The sequence below is a fragment of the Anarrhichthys ocellatus genome, unplaced genomic scaffold, assembly GCF_004355925.1.
Source record: "Anarrhichthys ocellatus isolate YVR2014 unplaced genomic scaffold, GSC_Weel_1.0 scaffold55, whole genome shotgun sequence".
Lineage (NCBI taxonomy): Eukaryota > Metazoa > Chordata > Actinopteri > Perciformes > Anarhichadidae > Anarrhichthys > Anarrhichthys ocellatus.
Genome location: NW_022280085.1, coordinates 1921596 through 1943366, shown reverse-complemented (window position 1 = coordinate 1943366; position 21771 = coordinate 1921596). Strand labels below are relative to the sequence as shown.

The window sequence follows — 21771 nt, the reverse complement described above, 5'->3', positions numbered from 1 at the left end:
TCTCTCTCTCTCTCTCTCTCTCTCTCTCTCTCTCTCTCTCTCTCTCTGGCAGGTTTATATAGCTGAGGGTATAAGCTGCTGTCTATTTTTGGAATACGTAGTGGCCATTTTCTTCTTCTTCTTCTTCTCTGCTCGCTCTCTTGGTGTTGCGCGCCTTTGTGTCGATGAGGAGCGATATGCGCTGTTTTTATTTACGCCTGATGGAGGTTTGTCCAAGCTGCGAGCATCCTAGCGGGACATTAATAGCCGTGACGGTCGGCCTATAGATTTTTCCGTTTCTCGATGGAAGACATCTTCCTGCTGGCTGCGAGCGAAGGCGTCAAGTGCGTTTCGCATTCGCTCCGCATCTGTATTCCTATCGACGAGCCGAAGGGCTTTCTATAAAAGCAGCCACCGGGGAGACAAACCTGTCCGGTCCAGTAACGTCGGGGCTTTTTTTTAATAATAATCAGGGACCGAGCCGTTTTCACGCCCCGGACAACTTGTGTTGGCGGTGTGGGAACCGAGCAGAACGGATGGAAAGCATTTTTTCCACGTTTTGACCGCATTTGCCCGGCAGCAAGGGGGGAGGGTCAAGGTGTGATACATGGATCTCACAAGACGAGTCGAGTAATTCGAAGGTAGGAATATCAAGGATTGTTTTGCTGCACATAGCAACACCATTTTTTCCCCTAGCTTTGCAAATGATAAAACATAAAACAACCACACGAGTAGCCACAACATAGACTCCATTATTCCTATTCAGATCATTCATGTTGCTCAGAAATGGATCATACAGACATTAAAGGCCACAGCATCATGTTTCTTGTGTTGAGGTTGTGGGTGTGTGAGAGCACAGGCCTATAAGCTGATGTTGATGAAGCTGCCTTGTGTTGTTGGGCTGTTTTCAAGGCTTCCATTTTGAAGCTAAGATGGATGCTTGCGCACATTTCTTTCTCATGCCTCTGTGGCCTTATCTTGGTTCTTATATAATACTGACGGACACTGAAGCGGCTGCAGGCCCCAGCGATGTAAGGTATACGAGCCCCAGTGCACACTATTATGATGGGGGCCCTATAGTTACTTACTGCCACATAGAGACTTGACATTGGACAACATCAACACACATAATACCCAGCAATCATCATTGCATACCTGTAGAAAAACAGATAATTTATTTGAATATATTTTTTATAGTTTATGTAGAGCATAAGTATATAATTCAATTAATTAATTCATCAATCCCCCCCAAAATAAGGAGAACCATGACAGAGATGGGTTTGCCTTTTCAAGGGAATATCACACTGTATTGTGGGTACTTACTCCCTTGTCAGGCCCGTATACGCTGACGTGACCAGTGATGTATATAGAGAAATATCAGCAACTATATTTAATCACAGACTCTAAGGCTCAATTGGAAATTAAAGTCAAGGTTGCACAGCCAAGGCATGATTCTCTTTGACAGACTCCTTTATGTGACTGCTGGGCATTTATCACACTGGTGCTGTGATCTGTGCTTACTATGAAGGAATGCCATCAAATTATGCCATAGAATTGATTGTACATTTTGTCAGTCAAGTTGAGAGATCATAAAACATAATAAAGCAATGTTCTATTAATTAATGTTTAATCATAGGTAAATGGTATTTTTTTGTAAAATTACCTTTTAAAATCTTGAAAGGTTTCTCTGACTCCTTTTCTAAAAGAACGGTGGTTTAAAAACTTAACTCAAAGTCCACGTGTTAGCTTTTTGCGAGCTTTCAACCTATTTCGTGATCTTTTCTTCTGAGGAAGACCGTGAGACGCACTCGAAAGCTCTGGAAAAAGCTCCCATAATGAGTGTAGCTATCTCCATGACAATTGATTGAACTCCTGAAAAAGACAATAGGATGCACTTAACATTTCAGGAAAGGCTAGTAAGTGGAACTTGAGTGTTTTCTTTCTTTAACTTAACTTTAATCATCTTGGTCGTTAATGAAGTGTTTGTTGTTTTTACTAGACGTAATGTAACTAATGGAGAATATATCCACACCTTTTTGTTTTTGGGTCCCAGGTTTGACTTCCTCCAGAAGTGAGACACTTTGGTCCTCTCAAAGCTCTTTGTCTGGACCAGTCAAGGAGCTTTCCCCCCACTGCTTCCCACTCCACCCTTTCTCCGTCCCACTGCTAACCCTTGTGCAGACATCATGGGTACGGTGCTGTCTCTGTCTCCCAGCTACCGTAAGGCAGGGCTGTTTGAGGACGGCCCTGCCACGGTAGGCCATTATACGGCAGTCCAGAACAGCAAGAACGCCAAGGATGCCGCCACAGCAGCTGGAAAATCCCTCAAACGCCCCTCCATCATCAGTGTGTTGCCATGGAAACGCATTGTGGCTGTATCGGCGAAGAGGAAGGGCTCCAAGAAGTTGCAGGCAGACGGCGGGGATGGCGGAAAAGGGAGCTCTCCGGATGGCCACGCCTTGGCCACAACCAACTCAGCCTCCAACAGCCTGAAGCTGAAGAAGTCTCAGTCCTGCGCTAACCTTTCATCTTACTCCTCTAGCCAAGACCCCTCGGCCACTACCACCACTACCTCCTCCCACCTGCCAATCTCCAAGACCTTGGCTAACGTAGCTACTGTTGCTGCCAAAAAGAATGCCCTCACAGGTTCCGGGGTCCAGCCGTCGACTGCAACCGGCACACCAAAACGTGTCATTGTCCAGGTAATCCTGCGGTTTCTTATTTGGTCTTATTTTGTAAACAAAAGTTGTCGCTAAATGATTATTTAGAAAGCATTCTATCATCTTTAGTTAGTTATTGCTGCCTCATTTCACCAATCCTTTCCGCATTCCTCTTTCTTACCTTTCCTTCTTTCTTTGCAACCCAGGCTTCCACCAGCGAACTGATGCGCAGCCTGGGTGAGTTCCTGTGCCGTCGGTGTTACAGACTGAAGCGTCTATCCCCAACAGATCCAGTGCTGTGGCTGCGCAGCGTCGACCGATCCCTCCTTCTGCAGGGCTGGCAGGATCAGGGCTTCATCACTCCGGCCAATGTGGTCTTCCTCTACATGCTGTGCCGCGATGTGGTCTCATCCGAGCTGGCTTCAGAGCGGGAGCTGCAGGCCTCACTTCTCACCTGCCTCTACCTGTCCTACTCCTACATGGGCAACGAGATCTCCTACCCGCTGAAGCCCTTCCTGGTCGAGGCGGAGAAGGAAGCCTTCTGGGACCGCTGCCTTGAGATAATCAACCGCATGAGTGGCAAGATGCTCCAGATCAACACCGACCCACATTTCTTTACCCAGGTGTTTGCCGACCTGAAGAACGAGAGCAAGAAAGAGGAGGAGAAGACCAAACTCCTCATAGGCCTTGACCGATAAGAGGGAACAGGAGGGGAAATGGAAGGATGGATGGATAGAAAAATGTATGGAGTTAGTAGTTTGAGGACTGGTAGACTAATGTAATGCAGCGTAGCGACACATTGGAGCAGTACTGTTGTCTGGCGTCTCTACTAGTTTATCATTCACCAAATTCCTTGTTTTGTAACCCAGAACAAAGAGCTTCTGGGATTCAACACAGCATTTGATTAATTTGAGTTTGGTAAGGATCCAAACAGAGGCAGTAAGTGATCTGTGTCTCACATGAGGCAGCAAATGGCCTACGGAGCCCTGTTACCACAACAAGGCAAATTAAATCAGGGTTGCTCTGCGGTGTAGCCACGCCATCATCAACCACATTATTGTTCATGATTGGATCTGATTAGATTCTCAAGGCTGTCAGGCTACTTGTTGATATCCAAACACCTGGTACAATTGGCTCAGGCCGTGACAACAGCAAGCTTTAAGGCAGAGATATCATTTGACAGACGTTTCATCAAAGGCCTGGCCAGCAGGGTTGGTGATGCGACATTACCAGGCTGTGAGAAAGAGATATCTGTAATTTTCATCTCTTGCCTTAGGCTCAGAGACATGGATCGGTCTGACCTGTACCTTGTTTCAGTGAGATGACAAATGCAATCTGATACTCCCATTGAAGTATTTTTCTGTCTTTTGATAAAAATGAATGGGTTTAGAAACGCCAGACAACACCGCTTTACTAATTAAGGGTGAATATTTTAAATACACAGATACAGTGTATTGATACGGTGATATTCTGTGATAACATCCAGGCATTTCCGCTATAGAGAGATGTCACGGAGATGAAAACCAAGAACCACCTTGCATGAGGTCACTTCATATGTCCTTGCACATGACCACCTGCTTATTGCCAACTCCACTTTACCTTATTGCTATTGTCCTGCCCAAGCTTATTGCACTCACCAACACTGGCTGCCAGCTCCACTGTTGAACCTTTAAGAGCATCCAATGATACCACAACATGGATGAGCTAGAATCAAACACAACACAACTAGTCTGCAAATCTGTCGGACTGTGAAATTTAAGTCGCTGTTCGGCGTAATTGTACTGTAGTGGATCAATTCATCCACATCTTATGTAAAGCACTGCGCCTTCAAGGGAACATTTGGGTTCATCCAGTCAAATCTGCTATGAATTGGGAGATCAGTTATATATATTTAAGAGTATGAAAATGCTAACACACTGGGCACAGATTATTAATCGTTAAACAAGCCCTTCCGTAATATGTTTACAATTACAAAAACATGGGAAAATGCAATACTGACCCCTCCATGGCATATTTAACACAGAGAATTATTTCGTTCATTCCTGTTCATCCCCTGCACTTCCTCCTGTAGTCCACATTGGTGCTGTCCTGAGGTGACCAGATGGAAATGTTTTACTGAAAGAAAGAAAGAAAGACAGACAGACAGACAGACAGACAGACAGAAAGAACAAATAAAGCTAGAACCCCGCGCTCATCTTGTATGCTTCATACTGTATGAATGATTGGTGCTGCTGGGTCGTGGAGGACGTATTCATAAAGTAAGTAGATCGTGTGATCTGTCTCAACCAATGGCCACACACATCAGAATCAAAGAAGATGTGACTATATTCCATGTGTGTGTGGGCAGACGCCACAAGTGTAGATGTGACTTTTTATTTCCAAAACAACGCTTTGATGTTGCTGCGGCCACTCAGCTCGAGGGACCTCCTCTGCTGTTTGAAGTGTCGCCCTCCCCCTCCTCTCTCCTCTGTCCTCTCTCCTCCGCTCGTTACTCTTCAAACAAACTAAAACAACACCGATTATCTCTTTCTTTCCACCTGCTCCAGTCCGGTCTGAACTGGTCCTGTCCAGTCTGGTGTGGTCCAGTCCAGTCCAATCCAGGTGTCCCATATTTAGAGACTCTCTGGTCTGTTGACCAGATCGCTTAGTTATTCACAGAGTTGTTTGACATGCATGAGTGCTTCTATAGGTTTCCTAGCATGCTGCTTTGTGTTGGGCACACCGCACCTGATGTTACAGAAGAGACTGAGCGGTCGCCTCGCTGAACTGCTGAAAGCTAGACTCAGTGATGTGACGTCCAGGCAACTCGGCACAAGAAAATGTGTGAAAGGCTGGTTGTGTCCTATGCAGGACTTCTTGTTCTTGGTTCCATGGTGCATAGGGGTCTTAAAGACACCCTCCCAGATTCAATGGTTCTCCCTTTCAGAAACCAGTAATAGCCTTCAAAACTCCCACACCCATGCAAGTGTCAGTCAGTTTGAGTGGATATTTAAGAGTTGCAGTTCAATAAAGTTGGAGGCTTCACAGGAGACAATGTTTTAAAAGAATGATCAAAACTGAAGCTCCAGGTGCCAAGATATCCTGACTTTTAATCACTATTATAGGTAAAGCTCCAACAATGGTGGATCCTACATTTCCCATAATACAAACCCCACACCTCCAGTTTGTAATAATGACTTTCAGATAACATGTTTTAAGTCTCAAGCCCAAGCAGAGATGACACTGGTGACATCATCAGGATTTATTTTTCCAAACTTTGGAAAGCTCAAGACAGTATACAACTGTACTTCATGTAAAAAAAGAACGAAAATCAACTGAGTACCTCAAGAGATTACCCGCCTTGATGACGTCACGTCACTGAGTCTAACCGAAAGCCAATAAAACACTTCAAGTTTAAAAAAGCTCTGCCTTCTCAAACAGGGCAGAGATCTTGTGCCATATCATTCTAAAGACTAATTATTTCGTACAACAAAACCTATAAAACACACAAAGAAACATGAGCCAACTCCAAGTGTCTGACTGGTGAACTAGAAAAGACTATCGCGGAATCATGAATAAGCTTTTTTTTCACAATGTTGCTCTGTCATGCATCGAAGATGTTGGACGAGAAAAAAAAGGAACATTTTTTCGATGGAAAGGACACAGAATTGAAATGGAAATCTTGTGATTTTAACACACGGTGAAGTTTTATGTGTCACTTTGTAAAAATGTAAGCCTAAATTGGAGTCACTCTGTTAGTACATTTATAATTTATGGTAAAGAGATTTGGCCTGCTCTCTGATAAGATCAACACTGAACTAATGGGGGAATTTTAAAAGGTTGTTAACAGAACAAAATGTGGTGTCTGTTTCCAGACTGGGTGTGTCCACGATGCAGGTGATGTTTTAAACTCCGGCTGCACTTTGTGTGCAGATGAAAACCGTCTGGGCTGGAGCAGCTACCATGCTGTCAAAGATAATGTAGCCTTGATGTAGAGTCAGACCTCATGAGACAAATATGCACAGGAAGAATGAATCGAGGGCAAACAAGCTTATTTACATGTCCTTCCTCCGAGCTGTTTCTGATGGGTTGAACAGTACACAAGTAGCATTCCTATGATGACTGTTGAATAATCATTTTATTTCTTAATTTGTTGTATTTAAAGATTCCAAACTGCAGGTTGTTGGTTGAACGGAGATATATCACATCAAGAGATTTGGTAAACTGACAGAAGTCACAGTGACGAACATCAACTTGTGTTTTTCTGCAAGACAGCGGTTTGACTATCGCCCAGATTTAATAGAGGAGTGATGAATGTTGAAATCAAGAACTGTCACCTGGATTCTTTGTGGTAAAACTTAAGGCTCGATTGACCGGTCACTAAGCCCTGCCACCGTTGGTTACTGTAGCTAGATGTATTTGTCAGCTGTCAATGTTTGACGACGACTGTCGCTGGCAGACTTCATCAGCTGCAGCTAGCTAACTAAGCTAACGTTAGCGCAACGAGTTGGTTAGCAATTACATCTGAGGGTCACTTTCTTATTGTTTCCTGCTGACTCATTTTAAAATGATGTAAAAGGGCTGTTAAATATACAATTGATGGCCACTTATATGATAAAATGCTAAAGAGTTAGTCCTGATATTGTAATTATAAGAAGGAAAAAGTAGGATTTGACTGGTTTTGTTTCACAAGGTCACAAGACCAAAGTGTTTGACAAAACTAACATTATCTTCAGTAAAATTGCCTTGGTTTTGCTGGAGTATAAATTGCCCCTACTCCAGTAAAGAGCAGGACAAAGCCTCTAATGTTATAACCTAAGTAGAGCTAGGTTACTACTGCCATAGATGAATAAGCCAGCAGCTCTTGTGAGTTTTTCTTTTAAAGAATAAAAGGACACAACCTTTTAAACTCTTGAAAAGGGGTTCAGCGAACGGTGAATTGTACTATTTCTATTAAATTCAAATTTGACACCCTAGGTACACAACACACAGCCCCACTCACCCCAGGAGTATTACGTTTTGACTATCCAATACCATGTGACAGCTTTCGGCAGACAAGAGGAGAGATTAAGTATTTTTGCTGTGAACTGATGAGCAAAAAAAAAAAGATTTTTCACTATTTTTACTTCGCCGTGTTCCGGGTCCTTCCAACTGTGCAGGGACAATTAAAAAAGAGACAAGGATGCAAGGACAGGAGCCGAGGAAAGGAAAAATGTCCTCTGAATGAACCTTTTTCTTGAAGTATAGAGGGAAGTACGGGTTGACTACACCCCCTCCTATACATGCTCTCATCATTGATCAACTCATAACTATGTGCCATATTTTATCTTGCAACACGTACAAGACAAAAACTTTGGTGTAACATATGAAGCTTATGATAATGATGACGAAGTTATTATGTTTTTTCCCTTCCTTTTCATTTGTGAATCACGTTGTGCAAACAAGAATCTTTGTTGAACAAAAGTCAAAGGCTACTAGTGTCACTAGAGTGCTGATGCTGCAGTCTGTTACAATGTGGATGTATGAATATGTATGTGAGAAATAAGAATCATTTGATCAACTGTTACAGGTACTTTATATAAAAAACATTTACAAGCATGGCGTTCCTTTTTTTTGTATTTTCAGGTCATGTGATTTTATAGATCGATAGAGACAGTTCTTAGTCTGACCACAGTAAGGCAGCACTGAGTTATTGAAGTGAGCCACACCGAGCTGCAGGTGAGGCTGCTGGGGAGTGTGTTTGATTCAGGGATGAAGTGGTATTTGGGGAGTTTTTGAGAGCTCCTATCCGGGAAGAAGCCCCATAAAGTACTTATTGCTTGCTGACTCTGGAGCACCTAAGCGGGCGTAGTGTTGATTGATGTTGTAACACACCGAGAGAGTCGTCAAGGGTGGATATAATTCTAGCTGGGAGTGCTGAAATTATATTAACAAGTGCTGCAAGGCGATGGCGGCACGCTCCAGGAAAAGTTCAACACACACCTATACATACACTGAAATGTTTATCATAGATACTGTACTGATCATTTTACATTGTACAATATATAAATGTATCTGCCAGTTAAAGCCTAGATTTACTGTGTCTTATAAATCCTACTATATGTAATGATGACATCATGGCTGCTACAGCTGAAATAATCTTAGAGACACTAGATCTCAGATTCTAACGGCAATTCTCACTGCTACAACTAGGATATAAAAACAAAATCAACAAGTAGTTACAAAATCCAAACGTTAAGGCTATAGTTTAAAATAACTATTATCAGATATCATAAATCAGAATAAGAAATATATAATTGATCAACAGGGCGGAATTGGTTCCTTTATAAGTATAAAGGAACATAAGAAAAATACAAAATAAAGGATTATGTAAACATAGTGTGCATAATGCTACAATATATAACACAATATCTGAGGAAAATATAAGTAATGAAAAACAAAATATGGAGTGAGAAATTAAATAAATATTCAAATATGTATATCACAGACATACAACAAACCAGTGTCAATAAGCAAGTAAAAACATGATGAGACGAATAGAAAGACAAAAAGGCAAAAATACAACAAACTGGATGTTTTATCTTCACTATGTTGCTGTCCATGGTGCTGAATTGGTCAGCCACCAGTGGGCGGCGCTCCAATCTAATTGTTCTTATTGTGTTCAGCTGTCTATTTATATTCCCCTGTACATGGTGTTTCTTACTGTTCCACTCCCTACTTCATAGTCCATATAGAAGCATGTAGACTATACTGTTATTCCTTGTCCCAGCAGGATCATGTTACTGTTATGCGACAGCACAGAGCCTCTCAGATAGGGAGACAGTCTGTGCGGTGGGGGGCGCTGTCCGTGGTGCTGAAGCAGAGAACGAGGTGATATTTACCAAAATAAAAGATCGTGTTTTTTGCGCAAACCATAGGGATAAAATAGCAGGTAAAGATGATAAGTGACAGGAAATGAACATATGTTAATTCGAACAAACATGTCGTGGTTTCAGTTATAAAATTCAAGTCGGCTTGGATTTATTAACATTTATTCTGCAGTGGGCTTTAATCATCAATGAAAATAGGAGGATAGTCCAGTCAAATGCGCGCGCACGTGCCAATGTGCATCACGACGATATTTTAGGCTCATATACTGTAACAGTGAGCCCCATGTCTAATGTGTTTTCCCCACTTGACTCATGTAAGTCTGCCACGTGAGGGTTTTTTGCACGGCAGAGGATCACGGAGAGACGCGTAGACGGGTGACCCCCCCCCCCCCCCTACCCCTTTCCTCCCCTCACTGTCTCACGCGAGCTAATCGGAGAGCTTCCGCCCCGAGTCAGCCAATCAGAGTGAGGTGCGCTGCAGCTTATAAACCCATCTGCTGCCGAGCCTGTCCCGTCCACCGTCCCCTCAGCCGTCCTGTGAATCATTGACCCCAGCTGCATCCCTGAACTACTGCAACCGTGAAGATGGCGGCCCGGGTAAGATAGACATATATTTATACAGTACATGCTTTATTTATTCAACCAAAGATAATAATATCCTCGTGTTTCTGTCCGGTAAATGAGAGGGGAAAATGGCGTAAAACGTCGGCCGAGCGTTGTCCCCCCCCCCCCCCCCTTCAATTACCAGTATTGGTACCTGCAGGCGCTCTGGATGTCAACGCCACAGCAGAACATGGTGTTTATTTAATGTGATGTCGCAGCCCCATAGCCCTGACGTGTGCCAGGAAGAATCATGTCCGCCCCCCTCGTGCCGATAACCGCTGCCTTCTCTCTGGGAGTATCGCTGGCTAAATCCCGGGCTCCCGCTTGCCCTTGAGCCGACGCGGCTGCGTGCAATCTAAAAACAGCAGAGTGGACGTTTTGTGGGACATCGTGTACAAACCAGCCCGTGTCATTCAATCATGTGTTTGATGACATTTGGTCAAACTGAGTTTATGATGTGGAGCGTCAGAGCTGTGTGCGTATTTGTTCCACTGGTGGTTATGCACTCGGAGTTTGACGTATACAGGGGGGGGATGTCAGGTAACCGGTGTCCAGCAATCGCCTTCATCTGGTCACAGAGATGCCTCTTAAAAAGTGGCATCCGCTGATTAAATGCAGCAAAACATATAATGACGGACGGTAGGGTGAGCCAATAAGTGCGTTTGCTGCATCGTGGTGTTTGTATTGCAGATGGAAGCTGGATTGCAGTGCATTTAGAAAGCTGATCACAAGTGGGGATGTCTGGCTCTTTCAAAGCAGTGATTCTTTCCTTCTATCATGTTTATAAATAAATTATTTATTAGGAATAACCTCTTGAGATGTACCATCTCGCTTTCAGGGGGGGTCCTCAAATCATCAAATGTGTCATCTGAACTTCAAAGGTTGCATTTTGATTCTGATTTGAAATATAAATATATATATATATATATATATATATATATATATCATTATCATTATTATAGACAATGTTCTCCAACTGTTTTTCCTATAAAACTCTTTTGTAACACATTTTGGGAAATATGCCTTTGCGACAGATAGTTCTCAGGGATTTTCAGAAACTTACATTTGAACTTATATTTGAGGAGGTAAAAACCCCCACCTGTGTTCTAATTTAGACCGCATCATTCTATTCTCGAAAATGGTGTCATGTAGCTTTAAATCCAGGGATGGGCTTCTTTGTATATCTCTTGTCCATCTCTCATTTTGTATTATTTGAGGTTTTGGTAAGAAACCGGACCCTTGGTGACATTGAAGTGCCGGCATCATGCAGAGTCATGATGCAAGGTGTTCGTAGCTGTAGCATTACATAGCAATATTGTGAGAGAGACAGAGTGAAGATAAATCATGTACCTTTATGCACAAGGGTGTACCTTTTATGCTGGTGGATTCAGTATATTTCAGCAGGGGGTTCATTCATTACCTCTCAGAGCAGACGTGCAGATCTTAATAACCTCATTCCCAAGTTTAACCCCTTCACTGTGTGTGCCATTAGGTGAGTGCTTTTATCCAAAGAGCCTTGAGCAGCTTGCACATAGAGTTTTCTTAGTGGAAATGTGACTGCAAAGGGAACACTTACTCTGTCAGCCAAACTCTCAACTAATAGCTCCAACTGTCTTTTTACTGTAACAGTTGTGTTGACAAAAGAAATAGAAATACGTACGAAGCTGGAGGGAGGCGCTGATCCATTTTTACTGCAGAGGCCAGACAGGCTACAACAGCAGCATTTTGTTTAACATTCTGACTGCTGACTGATTTGTGGATGCAAGAGTCACAACACCCGTGGGAGCCCGGTCAATACGGTTTCGTGCATTACTTCTTTAAGCAATTGCATGCGGTGAAACTAGAAAGGTGGACTCAGTAGAGAGCAGGTGACCACTGCTGTATCGTGTGATCCAACGTATAACCTAACAGCTGGCTAACCCCAATGTGTGGACGTTGTAAAACACACTTCATTCACACTCAAAAAACAAGCGGAGACGTATGCAGGAAATTGGCCTGTTTGTGTAAACATTTCACAAAATTTTGCCAGAAACTAAATCAAAGTCGCCGAGCTGTCTGCCCGCGTAGCAGCGGCTGAGTGGCGGCGATGTACTCAGCAGCGTGTGTACTGCTAGTACCGGTCCAAAACAATACAGGCGAGCAACCAAATTTCCGGGATAGGGTGAGAAAAATCCCACCCATCCTGATATGGCCTCATCGTCAATATTAAATAACAACTATAGAGCAGAATCAATTAATAATCACGTTGAAAACATGGTGAATAACTTTGATTAGCAGAAAGTTTGCGAAGCCCCAGCCCCCTTAGTTATTCCATGTCACTGGCACAGTTGATCAGCTGTAGCTGGCTAGCATTGTAGCTCTAGCTCCATGAGTTAAATGAAAACTGTCTCTAATGGACTTTTTAGCTTCCAGCTGACTTGTTTTTGAATAATCACGAGTTATCCGCTGGTCACATATGTAAATGTTGTTTAAATTTCTTTCCTTGAAATCATTCACTTGGACATAATTTTATAAAAAGACACAACACAATGGTATTGTCAAATCATCGATACATGATAAGTACATTGTACTGTATACATAAAACTCGATACATTGCGGTACAGTCTTTACTTTGTCTCTTTTTTTTGGGGGGGGGCAGTGTGTGTTACATGTCAACCTGTTCTAACGTCAAAGCAGCTTGGTCGGTTCCCCCTCTGTGTCTGATAGTGAAGCAACGAGGCACCGTTTCGCGCCTGTATGAGAAAAGGCTGCACAAATAATCAGAATTTGATCAAAATCGCAATATTTCCCAGACTGCAATTTTCAAATCACAGGAGGCGAATATTTGTTAAAGAAGAAATGTATGTTAAATTACCATTTTGATGCTACAGAGGTGTCCTAAACATCATATTCTACAGACGGAAAACTTTTTTTTGGTACAGATCCCATATGCCGTATTCTTATTACATTTGTGGTGTTTTCCACTGTGTCCTCCGTTTGGGCATGATGGACGCACAGTGAACATTTCCTGCAAATAAATCCAAAACCTACAACCTTCTCCTCCACCCTTGTTTAGTGGTCATGCACGATGAGGCGCGTCCAGATGCAATCAATGTTATATAAAGGAACAATGCGATGCACTTGTTTTACAGATGTAAAAGTGCATTAGATAGGAAGTAATGGATCTGTTTGTCAAGTCTGCCATGTTAAGGTCAGACTAGTGTGTGTGTGTGTATGTGTGTGTGTGTGTGAGTGTACATGGAAAAAAGAAGAGATGCGATTGTAGATTCCTCCTCCATCCAGCATGAGTCAAAAGTGTCCACCGGGGTGTTGTTCGACTCTCCCGGCTGATGACACACACACGCATGCACAAACACACACACTCACACGCTCACACACACCCTTCACCCTCACTTGCCCAGCAGACCACATAGACCCACTGTTGCTGGGCATACTGCAGCCTGTCAGAGGGAGTCAGGACTAAACAAACTGTTCCACAGAGTGACACCATGATGGGCTCGACAGTTTCAAAAGACGGAATTTGGAAAATGAAGGATTTAACTGTTAACATGATGTTGGGTGCCGGTTGACAAATCTCCGTCATCTCGCTGTTTAATCAGCAATTTGACCCATGGTGTTGGGAGGGGAAGTGCTCTCCCAATTCTCACTTCCAAAGCAGGTGATGGCTTTTCAACTAGTCCACCTATTTTTAAAATGTATTCATTAATTATACATTGCTTCAATGAATATACCGTAGGGAAAAGCTTTCAGTGCGAAAAAGAAGACGATGTGGGTAGTCTGCGTGTTGACAAGTCTCTGGCACTGACTTCCTGTATCTGATCCTATGTGTTGATTCCCCTGTAGAGGGGGAGGGCGATAAAAGAGGATTCATCGCTGTTGGGAAAATGATTTTCCTGTTCTGATGCTGATCCCATGCTGGGCTGTTTCCAGCTGCCAGTCACTGATCGTCCACCAGCGGACGTTCAGATGCTTGCATGTGATTGAGCTTCTGACCAGAAACGTATACGTGTACATGCACGCTGATATTACGAATATGAAAATATTCAGAATTTCATATGGGTCATGTAAACAACACATTCCGATTCATGCCTTATTCAAAATGTAGATTTTTTTCCAATCAAGACATGTGGGATATGTCAATGTTATCATGGTTTTATGAGCATTCTGTAGACGCGTATACAGCACATTTAGAACCTGCGTCTGTCTCAATTTTTCTTACAGCAGTTTGAGACAGAAAAAGAGTGCCATGGCCTGTGCCGCTTAGCCGTAAAAACAATAGCTTGAAGAGCACAGTTTTGCAAAACTTGCAGAGCAGTAACAATGAGACAGGAGCAACATGACTGCAGTTGGAAATTGGAATATTGAAAGAATGGCGTTTAATGGAAGTATGCGCGGCTGCATATAAACGGGATTATTAGTAGAATGTTCGTTTTTTCATTAGCCATGTAAACAATTTAGTAGGAATGTTTTGTTTTTGCGTATATTATTTTGTTTGTGTTTACAATGAACTGATTTAGCTTTTTAAGGACAAATCATTGGTTGTTTTGGGTTAGGGTGTCCCCATTAATTTGCTCTTTCTGTTTCTGTTTTAAGAAAGTAAACTGGTAATTCCTTTGGCATTTCGTAGATTAAATGATAAATCAATCGGCCGTAGGATAACCGCGCTTGTTTTGGTAGGCCACTGGAAAAGGCTACAAAACAGATACCACCCGGCCAGGAGTTGTTTTGTATCGGTGGGATGCAGTTTAAAAGTCTACAGTAGATCCCCTTGGAAGTCCAACCATGACAGATTAGAGAAAGAGTGGTCAGAGTGAAACATCTGTCCAATATGTAATAAAAACTCATATATTGAATTACACAAAATATAATCATTCACCATATATAAATCAACCATAGAGCAACCTTTCTATCAATAACTCAACAGTGAATTAACAGCTTTTGCTATCTGGATACCCTCCAAACTCTTTAAACGGTCAGTTATAAATTGAGATGCTTCTAGGTGATCTGTCCGTCCATCTTTAAACAGGGGCTTGTGCAGTTCGTGAGACGTTAATTCATTATTGATTGGTAATTTGACCTCAGGATCTCAGGATTTTCTGTTTTTGCCTTTTGCTCTTAAGTAAACACAGACAATATTCAACCACCACCAAACACAGAGTCGGCTTAAGGTCAGAGAGGGTCAGTAAGACACTTCTGTCCACCAGGCAGTCTCACCAGCCATCTGGCCATCATCAAGCAGCTGAATGAAGCACGCAACTCTAGACTGAAGCATATAAACTTTATTAATTTAGCATTTTGTAGATTAAATGATCAATCTGCCGTAGGATAAACATGCTGATTTTGCTGTCCCCAAACCAATGGGCAACATCATGGCAAAGACGTTGTTATATACAGTCTATGCTTCAACTACGAGATATAGGTTCAGATATTTATTTTTTTATTTTCTTCATCAACATATATTTAGTCTCCCACCAGTGCTGAGCAGGTGTTTGTTGAGCTTTAGAGACAGCCTCATCGATCTGATGTTGTGTGAGAATCAATAGACAGAGCTGGAGTGCGTTTGATTCTACAGTCGGAGCAGGAAAAAAAAGAAACAGACGCCTACATGCGTGATGGAGCAAGTGAGGGGGCTGCAAAAGATGGAAGCTCTGCCGTTGTGCGTGTCTTCCTCTCCTCTAATGAAGTGAGGAGGTTTATTTCTCTCGTTATGTCCCTGTAGTTCAGACATCTTTTGCTCAGCAGCTATTCGTCAAGTTTTCCGTTTCTGTTTTAGCACCCACACCCAATTTTGGAGGTAGCAGACTGCATCGTCGAGGTCGGAGACTGCCTCTGTTTTATTCTACATTGACAAACTCCCATCCCTCCCTCCAAACAGTGGAAAAGCTATCCACTGTTTTTTTTTACAATCCTGATAAATCTGCCGTATCCTACTGCACCAGCTGCAACCTCTTTTAACAACTGCAGCAGACGCACCAACATTTTCTCTGCCTCTCAATCTTTCTGTCATGTCTGTCTTTTAAATAAATTAACCAGCTTGCTAAATGAATAAGATTTTTTTCCTTTTCCAATACAAATCAAACCAAGAAGAAGTCCATTCGTTAATTTGAACTCTTACAACGGCAGGCGTTGTTAACAACAATGTAACTATTCTCCAACTATTTGTACACAAAACTAGAGGTGTGCTTGCAAATGTTACCATTCATCATAGATTTCCTCACAACATTAATATGATTTAAAACCCACTTTATTAGCTAATGTGAATATCAAACCCCAGTCTGAACAAACACCTTTGGAACTCACATGAAAAGGATTTTGTAACCTCAAAATGTGTTTTTGGCAGACAGCAACCAGGCTAAATACCACTCCAACCTAGCTGCTACAGCTGACTATTTTAAAAGCTTCAGGGGAGAAAACGTTAGCTAACTAACTTCTCCATACCTTCCGAGAAGCCCATTTAAAAAGGCAAGTTTGTGATCAGCGCTGACCTTCACTGAGACTGTTATTTCACCATAACTAGCCTATATTTGTTAACGTAATCCTCGAGTATCCCGACAAACTATCAATCCATGGACATGTGACTCTACAGCTCTTTTACTGTTAAAACCCCAAGCCCTGCTTAATTCCATTGTTTTTCCTTGTTTTACTAGCCCACAGTGTCACCCATTATACCTTTTATTTAATTCACTCGTGAAAAAAAGAAAGTTTGGTATCAATCAATTTAGTGCTTTGTATCCATTTACATGACACCTGTGTTCCTCCATTCTTTGCTGACGATCTAACGTTGCTACAATCCAAAATGTTCTCCCTCTGTTTTGCAGTTTGTAATCCAGTTCGATTTTTATTGAATTTTTTAATTTAAATAAATCAATAAGGTCACCACACTTATGTACATGCCAGCAAACTGAAAATATGTAACAGTAGCAGGCTCGTTTGGAGTGTGTGGATATGTAGTGCCATGCATGATCCATCTTTATTAAAAACACATATCTCCTCTATGTACATGTTGTAATCTTGTGCGTATCGAGCAATTGCGTGGTTTTTATTATCGAGTGGTTGTGTGTAGGAATGTTTGTGTGTGAGTGTACGTGTGCTTGAGAGGGAGAGTAATGGTTAATCCCCGGCTGTCTCGACGCAGGGCCTTCCTCTGTGAGCTCTGAGCTGCAGCTATATTTAGAGAGCCACTCTGCTGTGGGGCAGTCACCACAACACATCGGCAAACACACTGATACACACTCGCTGTACACACACTGTGTTTTTTGGAGTGAGTGTGTGTGTGTGTGTGTGAGAGTGCACTGACAGACAGGAGCAACCTTGAGAGTGGGTGTTGGCTGTTTGCTCTGTCACTCTGATGTTATCGTTATAATTATTATTAGCATTATTAGCATTATTATATAACAGCTGTATTCTACTAACCCTGTATGTATGTGTCAGTGTAAACCGTTTTTTGGATCCCATTTGGATTCTGTGATTCAAAGTTGTGGAAACAATGTGTGTTTGCCGGTCACTGTTGAGTTCCTCACGTATGGCGTTTTGTTTTCTTGCAGCGAATTGTGCGTCTCTATATTACAACTTTGCTTTACATGTCCCGTCTTTTTTTTATGCTTTGCAACGCTTACGATGGCATAAAAAAGAATGTGTTTTAATCAAATTATCTTTGATGAAGTGCCCTCCAATATCAGACACTTAACTGTAACAAATTAAATCTGGCAGGGAAGCACCATCACCGCCTTTTGCAAAAAATGACAGCACGGTGTGCCCTGAAACCTTCTTCATTTATTACCGGCTCCAACAGAAGACTGCCAAGGAATTACTTAGCCTGATTTATTTGAATCAGAAAGTAAATTTCCTCTCATAGGCGGCCAATTAATTTCATATTGTGCAGGTATTGAACGTGTGTCTGTGCCGAGCAGGAACGAATCTTGATTTGTGGTGTTTCCTACCGTTGATCGGAACTTGTCTTTTTATGATCTAATCTTTCAAACATGTACCAGTGATTATCATATTGAGTGTTCTAGGCTTTTAAACCCTGTTTGTGCTTCATGCGCAGTGTTTATACATGTAATTGCATGAAAAGCCAAAGAAGGACTTAAAGTTGAGAAAGCACACAGCACTGACACAATTAACAGCTCAGCCTGGCTCATATTTCAGTCGTGTGGATGGAAAAGTCCAACTGCAATGCATTCAAATTGAATTGCAGGGGCTTAGATGCAACACATTTGTTTTGACATTGATTTTTCTGATATCCTGTGGCGAGATCACTAAGCCAAACTGAGCCGAGATGTTGAGAGGCTTCAGCTCAGCTACTCTCAACGACTGGGCCCACTGCTGGTCCATCATGGGCCTCGGAGGTACTGCCAAATGGTTTGTAATGGTTGGCAATTTGAAAAGCTACTTATTTTTATATATAAATGTGCTCAAGAATTCAAACAGAGCATATATTCAAAGACCAGTTATGTTTGAATATCATCACGTATGGTGTACGAAATACCCGGTGGCACCAGGAGAGACAATATCCTGCTTAAATCCAGGTTCTCACGAAAGGCACTGGACCAAATGTGTCCAAAGGGGGTTCGTTTAGGTCCACAAACAGATGTGACTCGATGAGACTGGCTTCGCACTACCTGTTGAGGCTCTGTCTGGCTTCATCATTTACGGTGTAAAATCGCCTCCTGCACTCACTATTCATATCTGTGAATAATTGCTTTGCAGTTTCAATAATGAAAACTGGGCATTAGTAAGATTTTAAAAGACATTTTAGTGACAATTGCACTCACTGTCTAATCAACATTTTGACCGTCTGATGCAGTCAAATACGCGGAAGGCGCACTCTGAAGCGATAGCGACGACGCCGAGGTGCGCATGTGTCCCAAGCATGTTTTTTTTTTTAAGGTGCTACGTCTGGGCTGCCAAAATAAAAATAGTTCAACTTTTGGAACGCTGCAGCCAGCAGCGCATGCCATGTGACCAGGAACAACCAATCCCAGCCGGCAGATATCTGTTGTTTCTTTGGTATCAGTCTGCGGTAAATACACGGAGGAGGAGTTGATCATTTTAGTACATTTGTGAGTCAGACCTTGAGGAAGGGCAGATGGCGGTTGCAAGTGATGCACGAGTCATGGTGCTTTCAGCGGCATCTAACCATTATTAGTGAATTTGCCCGTCAGTCATGATCCATTGTTTATTCGAAAATATGACTTAGTGCAGCTTTATCTCAGTGAGAGGCCAGACATCAGGCCATTCAAATGTTTTCCAATGGTAGAGAAGGTTAGAAATGTGATATAATCACCAACTCCCATTCCATGTTCAGAGATTGCTCTGTGCCTAAAAAATAAGATACTGGTGAAAGGTATGACTCATCACAGGTTCTGCTAACACAATAATACTGTATATTTTCAAGCGCTGGATGCATGGACCATTTCATAATAGCAGAAAATACTAACTGAGAACCGTCTGTAGGATTCATTATGTAGTCCAGCTCAAGAGGGGATGAGAGATCTGTTGTGTCGCCGTGATGCAGCAGAGTCTCGTTACCCGTCGATTGCCAGTGCAGCATCTGACTGACTACACCCCCACCCCCCCCACCCCCACCCCCGCCCCGAGGCACAGCAGGATGAATAATTCAATGGCATGGTTAGAATATTTAGAGCGAGTGAGGGGAGGCGCGGGGAGTTACCGTTTCTTTATCCGGACACTCCCTGCTCCTGCAGATTTACACAGACCGCACTCACAAAACACCTTTTGGAATAATTTATTGCAAAAATAGGAGATCATACCACAGATGTGTCACAGGCTCAAGGGAGGGAGAACGATTAGTAATAAGAAAAAAAGTCATGCTCTTTTCATTTCTCTCGCCATTAAAAAGTCAATAGATTCATTTATTTCAGGGTTTTAAAATTATTTATTCAAAATCTACACTTCTAAAAAGCCGTGTTCGCTTGCAAAATGTTCGCTTGCAAAATGTCCTGCTGGTTGTCTGTCATTTTTGGGAAATACGCTCATTCGCTTTTTTGCTGAGAGTTAGATGAGTTGATTGATACCACTTCCATGACGGTTCTGTTATTACGTAGCTGGAACCAGCAGCGTGTTAGCTTAGCTTAGCATAAAGACTGTAAAATGGGGAAAACAGCAATAGCTTTGAGTCTGTCCACAGGGTAGCAAAATCCACCTACCTCCACCTCTAAATTAACATGTTATGTTAATGTTTGTTTACAGGACTCCGAGTAAAAAAACTGTGAAGTGTAAAGTTGGCCGGAACAAGTTCCCAGGAAACCAGTGGAAACACCAGGAAGCTGCTGGTCCAGAGATATAACACGATCATTTGTGAGCTTTTAGAGATGCTGGCAGGCAGATTTGGTGACCTTTGGACAGAGCCAAGCTAGTCGTCTAGACTAGACATCTTTATGCTAAGCTAAGCTAATCAGTTGGTCGCTCTAGCTACAAATTCACCGCACAGACATAAGAGTGGTTTCAATCATCTCTCTGCGAGAGTTAGATTTGGGATTTCCCAAAATGTCTTGCTATTCATTGAACATATGAGTCATACTATGCTTTCATAACCTATTTTGCGAATTACATAAGCGGTGTGGTTTTTGTAGATGGATACTTTCCTTGAATTCTCTGTTTCTCAGGACTTTAATTAAAGAGCTGTCCGAGGTAGCTCAGAGCTTCCTTGAGGCAAAGGTAGACGCACCTCCACTCGGGAAATGGAGCAGGAATTCAAACAAGGAATTCATGCAGGACAACTGATGTTAACATGACTATATGTTAAAAACTTTTTTTCAAATGTATTTGCTTCTGACACTGTTCCACTTCCTGTGATTTCTTGTTTGTTTGAGCATGCGGGCTAATACTAACTGATCCTGTCCTAAGCGTCCTAACAATACAACAGCAGACAAAACACAAAGCAATAACAGGACTACCACTGGTCTTCCCACACCATGAAGGGATTCAATCACAAATTACGGATTTTCAAACGTAATCATCCCTGATTGATTTATTGAATGATTGAAATATGGAGACAAATTACCATAAAGGCATATCACCGACATTTCCCCTCTCAATCATTAACAGTTCACCCATCGGAGAACTGAATCGGCTGATTCCTTTCTCTATCATCCATGTCTATCACCACAATACGACAGCTGTCACTCTGTCTCTAATGTGGGGAAGAGATACAACCTTATGCTAAACATAACAGCGTATCTTTGGCATGGCACTCTGCACACGGCTCGCATCATCCGACCGCTACAAGATTTGGGGTGTCATTTTGTAACTACAATTTGTAAATTTGGCTTTCGGCAAAGAAAGTTTTCTGGTTGAAATAAAAATCCAAACAAACCCCAACTCTGGTCTGCATGCGCTTGACAACATCCCAGGTGATCTCATGATGTGACTGTGGCTTGCATGAAAAAACTCACACATGTGAATGAAACTTGAATGCACGCGTCTTCATTCACCACTGCTCTGCTCCTCAGCCCCAGCCTGCTGCTCTAAAGTCCCCCCCCCCCGTCTCAAATACTGTCTTCTGTCCTTCCTCTCTGCTTGCCCATGCTGGTGCCCACAAGGTCGTAATATTTTTCAAGGTATGTATGGATACACACCAGTTAAATTTTTTTTTAAAACAAGCTGCCATCTTCCTCGTCATGTGGAATACATTTGCGTGTTTCTGGCTCTCTGACTGG

General features: G+C 42.4%; 2 protein-coding genes across 3 annotated transcripts in view; both read left to right on the top strand.

The window, feature by feature from the left end:
* The first annotated feature begins 53 nt into the window (after nt 1-53).
* Nucleotides 54-8216, top strand: LOC116396433 (cyclin-dependent kinase 5 activator 1-like). Its single transcript, XM_031871045.1, has 3 exons — nt 54-620; nt 2033-2681; nt 2846-8216. Exons 2-3 carry the CDS (start codon nt 2166-2168, stop codon nt 3335-3337), a joined length of 1008 nt encoding a protein of 335 aa, XP_031726905.1. The 5' UTR covers nt 54-620; nt 2033-2165; the 3' UTR covers nt 3338-8216.
* Nucleotides 8217-9964: 1748 nt separating this feature from the next.
* Nucleotides 9965-21771, top strand: part of LOC116396365 (vesicle-fusing ATPase-like) — a 28854-nt gene continuing 17047 nt past the window's right edge. The window contains exons 1-2 of one of the 2 annotated variants that reach the window (XM_031870936.1): nt 9965-10084; nt 21655-21672. In XM_031870936.1, the coding sequence (XP_031726796.1) occupies nt 10073-10084; nt 21655-21672 (30 nt within the window). In that variant the 5' untranslated portion in view covers nt 9965-10072. The remainder of the gene's footprint in view (nt 10085-21654; nt 21673-21771) is intronic. The other variant, XM_031870937.1, reaches the window with a different exon arrangement.